The sequence below is a fragment of the Talpa europaea genome, assembly GCF_964194135.1.
Source record: "Talpa europaea genome assembly, chromosome: 8".
NCBI lineage: Eukaryota > Metazoa > Chordata > Mammalia > Eulipotyphla > Talpidae > Talpa > Talpa europaea.
In genome coordinates, this window is record NC_140075.1 from 58,003,513 (window position 1) to 58,012,558 (window position 9,046).

Consider the following 9,046-nt stretch of genomic DNA (forward strand, 5'->3'; position numbering starts at 1 on the left):
AACAATGGGATTCTATGAAAAAGTGGTATTTAGCCCATTGGAAAAGACATTTAGTTCACTAAAAGAAAAGGAAATCTCCCAGAAAATGAAATATGAACCAGAATTTGCAATTACAGAGGCTGTGCAGCTGTTCACTTTAAAATGTTACATAAGCAAAAGCACAAATCTGCCTGTTTAGGAACTTCAAATGGCCTATATTTAACTTCATCCAAGATGTTAGTGAGCAGCATTAACAATGAAAAGTTCAACATATACATAAGGTAAAATAAGTAATAATGCCACTTTTAAAAGGATATAAAAGTTACTATGTTGAAGGGGCATTTAGTACACAGGGTATTGCAGAGACTGTTAGGCTACATACTGTAACAAATGTTGCACATACTAAATATTTACTCCCCTAAATAAGTCTAGTACTATAAATCTAAATGCTGTATGGCCATTATCTTCCTTTAATCCTCACATCATTTCCCTATATATTCCACACTAGAGATAAAAACTGAGGCTTGTATATATTAACCACCTTACTCAAAGTCACTTAGCTACAGAGACCTGGACTCAAACTCAGTCAATCAGGATCCCAAGTCTATGCTCTTGATCATATATTACTGTATAATTTACACTCATTCGATTTTAATTTGAGTCTAAAGCTTTTGAATGTCTTATCAGAAAGCTGCTTTTTAGGACAAGTGTCTTCCTTTAAAAGGGACATTTTTCTTGATAGTTACCAAAATCAACACTAAGGATTTTTCTTCAAACTGTGGCTTACAAGTCTAAACATTTAGATGGGAAACAAAATCTATCAATTTTATCAATGAAAGTCTGTGGTAATGTTTCACAATGGAAAGAGACCTTAAGGTCAACATATCCAGGTTCTTCATTTTAGGAATAATAAAAGAGAGGCCTTTTGAAAATATATACTTAATCTAAACTTGAAGCACAGGCTTTCGGTTTTGTTAAGTCATCATTTTAAATAGATAATCTAACATTTCAATATCGCACACAATATAGTATCCATTTTTGAAGTACTGTAAGAGAATACAAACTCCATGACAGGGGGTCAGACTACTGCAGGACTACTACCAGTTGAAAGCTTGAATCCCATCATAAGGCACATGAAAAACTATAAACAGGAACCTTACCTATGTGAACTCAAACTCGAAAAACATTTATTTCTTCCTTGAATTAAATTTATATTCATTTGGGTCAATTACAAGCTCAGCGTCTCTTCACCAGCCATGTCATGTGACTGAATCCAAGCTCATTTCAAGAAAAAACTGCCCTATGCTGAATTTAGAACCTGTATCACTGAGCCAGATGTATAACAGCCTGTATCACTGAGCCAGATGTATAACAGCCAGATGAGTCTTTGTAGATCTAACCAAAAACCTTGCTTTATTTAGTTGCTAAGAAACTACAATTTTCACGGTATTATAAACCATTGAAAGAAGCTATGCCAGCACAGAGATTAGACATGTTAAGATCAGGACTCTCTCACCTATTGTGCCAAATGTAAGCATGTAATTTCCATAAATCGAATAGCTGAAATTAGTATTAGGCTTCTTTTAGTCATAAGATACACTAAAAACTGGTTAGACTAGCCAGCCTAATTACCCCGCCTTCCATACTGGACTAATGCTTTGGAGGAAAATTGGGGGGTGGAAGGGTCCCAACATTTCATATATGCAATTCTAGAGGCAAAAAAAAATTTCCTTCCTGACCCTTGTGGTGGTAACTCGAGAAACCTACCTAAGATGTAATTAGTACAATTTGATACAACACACTTATATTTAACTGATAATGCTTTTTCAGTCCTTTATACATTTCTACTGTACTCTTCCACATTTTAAACCTAGCTTGTCCTTTAAAATGCTTAACTCCTCTGACTCTATCACTGATTTTTAATGAAAGTTCATTTGAATTTCAGCTATTCCAACAAGAATAATTTTAAATTGTTCTAGCAGAACTACAAACACTGAAGGATTAGCAAAAATAATTTGTAATTCATTCTCCAGTACTGACTTCTCATACATTCTTTCCAATAAAAATATTTTCTAAACCTCTTAAAGGCCATTTCCACAAGAGCTGAAACCAGTTCACAATACTTCTAGTCTCACCTCTGAAAGATCAATTCAGCAGTTGAACTGTAACCAACACACGCCTTCAACAATCAGAAGCTTTTTCGTCTGATTCCCCCAACGACATGATTCCCCACCATTTCTCCATTTTTTCCTAAAGGGCTTCAGTTCCAAACCCAATTTTCTCGTTGCCACTGTTAGCTGCACACATCTCAGGGACTGCTTTTCTGTTCCTCGGGAAAAAAAAAATGTCTCTTCCTTCTTGAAACTTCTAAAGCTTAAAAACCCATTTCCTCCATTTCCCTCTTGCCAGCCACTGTCCTCACTCCCCTCCCGCCCCCCCCCCCCCCCACTGCAGTCCAGGTCTCGGTCCCTGCCTTCCCTAAGGCCCTACGCGCCTCATACAGCACTAGCCACAACTCAGCTCCTCCTCCCTCTTAATATAGCCTCTACACGGCAAACCAACAGCACACCCCCGGCTTCCTGCGTTTTACTCCCTTCCCTTCTTTTCCGTGTTCCCCCACCCTCATCTGGATACCCCGGCACCCTTACTTCTTTAACAAACATCCCCCCTACCTCATTCAGCCTCAACCCTTTCTCTCCATCTTCTGTTCATTTTCCTCTCCTTATTTAGAAACTCCGTTGGCTCTCCCAACCACTACCCTAGGATGCCCAACACTCCACCCTCCTCAGCAAACCCAGCCCTCTTCCCCCATCTCGTTTAGAGCCACCGCCGCTGCTCGTTCCAGATCCCCTACTGCAGTCAACCCACTACCTCAGTTGTCCACCCACCTTCCCTCCAGCTCCACATCCGAGGCTCCCCAATTCTTTACCCCCCTCCTTAGGGGGCTAGTACTCTGCTCCGAATTCTTCCAGACTCCCTTCCAAGTCCCAATCTCCCTTATTTTTTAAGGCTGTCACCCGTCTCACGGGGCCCCAGACGACTCCAGCGCCCGGGACTCCGGCGCTCCCGGGCCGCCGGCCGCCGCCGCTCGCGCCGCCTTCCCCGCGGCCGCCCGCCCGCCCGCCGGCCGCCCGCTCTCCGAGCTGCGCCCCCTCCCCGCCGCCCCCGCCCGCGCTCCTCGGGTCGGCGTCCGCGGCGTCCCCTCCCCGGCGCGGAGCCGCGAGCCCCGGCGGGGAGCCGCCAAGTCGGCCGCAGCTCGGGCTCTTCCCGGACGCCCCCACCTCCCGGACGGGCGCCTCCGGTCCTCGCGCCCGCGCCGCTTCGAACTCCCGTCCGGGCCCGCAGCCCCGCGGACCCCCGCCCGGCCCCCGGCCCCAGGCTCCGGCGCCTCCGCGGGCCCTGCGTCGGCGGGCGCCCCTCAGCCCCCGCGCGGCCCGCCCCCGGCGCCCCGCTTACCGTTCTGAGCGGCGCCTGGCCCTGGGAGGAGGGAGCCAGAGACCAGCAGCAGCGAGAGGGCCAGGGCGCTGGGGAGCGGCGAGCCCGACATCCTCCCTGCAGGAGAGCGCGCGGCGAATGGGCCGGGGCCGGGGCCGGGGAAGGGAGGGGAGGGAGGGAGGGGGCGGGCGAGTGAGCTGAGGGAGTGAGCGAGGGAGGCAGCCGGGGCTCGGCTCCGTCCTTCCCCGTCCTCCTCCTACCGCCGCAGCGCCCAAGCCTCGCGAGACTTTCGCTCGGGGCCGTGGGCGGTAGAGAAGCGCCGGTGGCCAGGCTCGCGAGAAGAGGTGGCGTCGCCGGCTGCGCCCGCCCCTCAGATGCCTTGTCCCCGCCCCTGCAGAGGCTGATTGGCCGAGCGCGAGATGGGTCACGTGCCCGGGGCGCTTCTGGCCACGTGACGGGGTGAGGGCGGGGCCTCGCCTGCCGTCTGGCCCCCGGGGTAGGGAGAAGTCTGCGTCCAGCTGATCCCTCGGTGAGAGGGCAGCGCCCATAAATAAGAGGAAGCTTTGGGAACATAACATTTCCTCCACCCATCCTGTCTTTTAGGGATTGAAGTTCTTGGCTGCAGAATTTGATGCACCGCTGCCGCTGTTCCACCTTCCTCTCATTGTCCCGCGTCAAAACCCGGCCAGTTTGTCCATCTGGACTCCGACCGAGAGCCCCTGCTGGCCCCGGCCCCAGCCGCCGCCCCCACCCGCTGGGTTCACTTTGCGGGTGAAGCGATGCGCTCCGCGCGCCCGTTACCAGCGTGTGCTTTCCCGCCTCTCCATCCAGCCCCTCCACCTGAAAGGTCCTGCTTCCCCGGCCCGCTTCGGGCCCCCGCCCCCATGTTGACCTTATTTTAGTTTCGTAGAGTCTCAGGGTCTTAGGGTCAACTATAGGGCCAAAAGCGCTAAATTCCACAAGGAAGCCACGTGTTAACTTCTCTGAAGACGCTTCAGAAGCGTTTTCCTGCAGCAAACGGTGATTGAGTACCGCTGTGTGCCGGGCGCTCACGTGTGCGGGGAAACCCAGGTGAAAATGGTCCCGGCTCACAGGGCCCACTGCGGGGGCTGTTGGAGGAGCTGAGATGCCAGGAAAGGGACGGACCGCATCGTTGCCTCACAGCACCTACTGGAAAGGAGCCAGCGAAGTGCTCTGGCACATGGTCACTGTAGCTGCATGGAAGTTGGGGAAATGCTCTTTGTAAGGATATTTTTGTACTACCCTCCGCGGTGTGGGTCCTTGGCTGGCAAGGGAGCTTCTGTGGCTTAGCTCATCTCTGACTCAGATAGGCATTCTGGGGAGTGTCTGTGGAGTGAAACTGAGGAGCGCAATCAACAGTCCTGGTGACTTGACTTGATTCAAAGACAGCTTGGGGAACCTGGAAGGAGAGGTCTCCACGATCCTCACATTTTGGAACCAAAGCAGTCTCGGAATCATAATAAACACTCAAATGTTGAGGATAGTTGTAGGGGCAGGACAGGAAGGACACAGTGCAGGTTTTCTGATCCAGCAGACCGGGTAAAGGAGGAGTCAAGAGTCCTCAGTGGCTTTTGCAGGTCTTTCATTTAGATTTACCAGGCATATGGCAGGCAGGGGTGCTGGGGGGCCGGGAGGCTGGCAGTCCTCTCAGCCCCCAGCAAATCCTCACTCTAGCTGGACTCTCTGGCATTCTCTCTGCTTCTCTTCTTCTTTTCTCTTGGCTTCCGTTCGTTCTTGGCTTCTGCTGGTGTCCCTGTGACGCCGCCCTTAAAAGCCCAGTCTTAGCCCAGGTGAATCTCATCTACCTATGCCCACACTCTACTCCAGGTGCCCACCATCAGGCATGCATTCTGGCCCACAGGGTTCCTTCATCTATCCTAATGGTGGGAGGGCAGAAAAGCCTAATACTTTTACCTTACCCTACAATAGTGATTATTGCTGCTGCTACAGTTCTGACACCAGCTCTGTGTTCTTCCCACTGGTCAAGCTTCTCATAAAAAGTGACTCAGGAAGAAAAAAGTTAGCTATGGAGATACCAATCAAGTCTCAAAACCTACAGTTATGAAGACTTCTTTTACCCTGGGGGAAATGTCATCACATCTCACAGGATAGTAGCTGTACGTTTGTACCCTTTTGTTGGAAAAACAAATGATAACTAAAACGTTTCAACAGCTCAGTAACGTCTTTAAAATAATTGGGAATGTGTGTCTTTTTTTTTTCAAGATTTACATATACTTAAATCTCTACATTTGAGTGCAGCTGTGCAGATGGCTGAGCCTCTTGCAATATCTTGAAAGAGCTCTGGGGGTCCTCAGTGCTCAGGCTGTGACACCTTCCTGGCCTCCAGGGACTGCTTGGAGGGCTGCTTTCCAGTTTTGACAGCGCATCCTGGTGGCAAGACCAGTTAAAGGCTTCCGGTGGTTTTGTTTGGCGTGATTCATTCAGCCATTGGAAGGGTATCAGTGAAAATAATAGCAGTGTCTATAAAGTTGCCTTTGAACTTCCTAACGGTTTCCTCCCCATCCTCCTGCAAAGATCCCCGCTCTTTTGAAACTCTTTCCACTCACATACACCACCCCACCCATCTTTATTGCTGTCATCTTCTGACCTCCCAGCCAAAGTAATCTTTCTCTCCACCCCTTTCAACTCCTACAACCTTCCTTGAACTCCTGGAGCAAGTTCAACATCCATGTTGATGCTCTATCCAATACCCTGACCTCTCAGTTCTATAAAAATTTTCTCAACTCCAACATTCTCAATTAAGCCATCCTTTCGAAGATTACACCCTTAACACTTTAATCACCCCCTAAAAGGCCTTCATCTTTGGAAATATGAAAATATAATACCTCACTCTCCATTTATCATCTCTTCTTTCAATTCTGTGTGCTAGGACCCCTTTTGTCATAATTCTATACCTTCACTGAGCCCTCTATTCCATTAATGTCATCAGTTCTCATTGTTTATTCTTCATTTCCTTCCTGGACCCTTGTTGAGGCCATGATTCATCATTTATAGTCACTTCCCTATCTACCTCAATCTTCAACATACTTTCCTGGAAAAACCACAACCTGAGATGAGGTTTCATGCCTACAGTTGAGCAGCTGAGTGTTGCCAGAGAGAAAATCACAAACAGGCTAAATAACTTCATTCTGGATTCCTGGTCTCAACCCTCAATGGGTACTCAACACCACCCAGCAATCCCACTCATCCATGTGTGGTGAGTATGACTTTGTAACCAGAAAGGTCACATGCAAGAAATTTTCATTTCTCTAAATCGAATTTAATCTATTCTCAGCACCTTTCTGCTGAGATGACAAGGAATTCAATTTTGGTTATTATACACCTCCTTCCTACTTCCCAGAGTAAGATGAAATTCCTCAAGTTTTATGTAGTCGAGGACATTAATTCTTTAAGTCTGGGTTTGTTTGTTTGTTTGTTTTTTAAGTTCACCCTGGTTACTGCTGATGTGTGCATTGTCCAGACCCACATGATCCCTTGAAGATGCATGTTTCAATGCCTCCAACCACTTCCTTCACCAGCTTTACCCTATACCTATACCCTACACCAGTTCTTTGTGCTCTGCTCCTTCTCACCTTGGGGTTTTGATACATTCTGTCCTTTTCTTTTCTTTTTTTTTTTTTAAAGATTTATTTATTTATTTATTTATACAAGCACTGGGTACAGTCAGAAGTGCGGGAGGGTGAGAGAATTCACCAGAGCCAGAGCGGGGAGCAGAGCAGGCAGAAGGACCGAAGTACACTGCTGAGGGGAGCAGCGGGCGGCAGGAGAGGTCTGCGTGCCACGTGGGACCCTCCTCCGGTGGCCGGGGAGCACCCGGGGTTTGAACCGGCACTGCAGAGGCTGCGGGCGGCTTCGCAACCCAGCGCTCAACCGCTGCGCCACCGGGAGGCCCCATTCTGTCCTTTTCTCAGAATGCTCAGCCCCCAATCCTCTTCACCTAGTCTATTTCTCATCCTGCAGATGTCAGCATCAAAATATCCATCCCTAATATGAACATTTAAACCACAATGAGATTCACACACATTTAATACTAAAAAAAAAACCAACAATAGCAAATGTTGGTGGGGAGCAACTAGAACTCCCATACAATTCTGGTTTAGATATAAAAATGGCAGAACTCTTTTGGAGAACTATTTGGCAGTTTCTTGTAAAGTTAAATATATACCTAATCGATGACCAGCAATTCTATTTTGTATTACCAGCACCCAAAAGATATGAAAACATAATTTGTGCAAGAATGTTCATAACAATTTTATTTATAATACCCAAAACAGGAAACAACCCAACTATTCATCTACAGATGAATGGATAAACAAACTAGTATATTCATACAGTGGAATACTACTCATCAATAAAAAGGTATAAACTACTGATACATGTAGTAATATGAAAGAATTGCAGAAGCTGAGTAAGAGAAATGAAACGGAAAGGGGAAAGTATATACTGTATGATTCTATTTACACAAAATTCTAGAATAGGCAAAACTGATACCAATTGATAAAAATCCTATCAGCTTCAGTGGTTTCCGGGAACATTGATTAGAAAAGGATATGTGGGAATCTTCTAGTTGGAAATGGAAATTTTCTATATCTTGATATGGGTGATGGTTACATTTGTCAAATATATACATTTATCCAAATTCACTGAAATTATATCTCATTTGAAAACATAAAGCAAAACTGTCCCATTGTCAGGGAAGCCTATCCTGGGCCCCATACCTCAATTAAACCTATTTATTATATATACACTCCATAACACCTCTTTTTCATATCATTTATCATATCATTTTCATATCATTTTTCATATCATTTGAGGCTCTTCATTTGAGTGGATATTTGGCTTACATCTGACTCCTCTAAACCTTCAGGACGAGAAAACCATGACCAACTTGTTAAACTGCTGTAAGCCCAGTGCCTAATACGGTATCTGGCATATGGTAGGTATTTAATGAATAACTTTTGAGTGACTCTCTCCCAGCTGGACCCAGGATCTGAGGCTTCTGACTCTTAGTCCCGTGCTCCTTCCACTCTAGCACTCTGATGATGGAGTCCAGGTCCACCTCAAGACCCAACTCTAATCCCACTTGTTCTGGGAAGACTTCTCGATTTACCATTCATTCATTTCACAAATGTTGAGCAACAGTACAGGCTAAGAATAGCGAGCATCCTATATTGTAGTAGGGAGCATGGACATTGAACAATGACGCAATACCTTAATTATAATATTGTTTTGTGCTAAAAGTAGATACATTGGATGCTAAGGGAGACTGTTACAGGCAAACCTGAGTCTGGGGTAGATGGTGTGGGCAAGGAAATTTCCTGGAAGGAGGGACAGTGAAGCTCTGCCTTAAAGGAGGTTTAAGTGTTGGGGCCTCCCTGGTGGCGCAGCGCAGCGGTTGAGCGCTGGGTTGCAAAGCTGCCCGCAGCCTCTGCAGCACCGGTTTGATCCCTGGCCATCCCGGCCGCTGCCAGGCAAGGGTTCCACATGGCACGCAGATCTCTCCTGCCGCCCGCTGATCCCCTCAGCAGTGTACTTCGTCAGTCTGCCTGCTCTGCTCTCCCCTCTGGCTCTGGTGAATTCTCTCACCCTC

At 47.3% G+C, this 9,046-nt stretch overlaps 1 protein-coding gene across 4 annotated transcripts in view; it reads right to left on the bottom strand.

Annotated features, from left to right (window-relative positions):
* NPTN (neuroplastin) overlaps positions 1–3,526 on the bottom strand; it is a gene marked incomplete at its 5' end in the record, with an annotated part of 66,989 nt that extends 63,463 nt beyond the window's left edge. For all 4 annotated transcript variants that reach the window (XM_084239496.1, XM_084239495.1, XM_084239494.1 and 1 more), the window contains one exon: positions 3,436–3,526. In XM_084239496.1, the coding sequence (XP_084095622.1) occupies positions 3,436–3,526 (91 nt within the window). The remainder of the gene's footprint in view (positions 1–3,435) is intronic.
* Between the last annotated feature and the right edge of the window lie 5,520 nt (positions 3,527–9,046).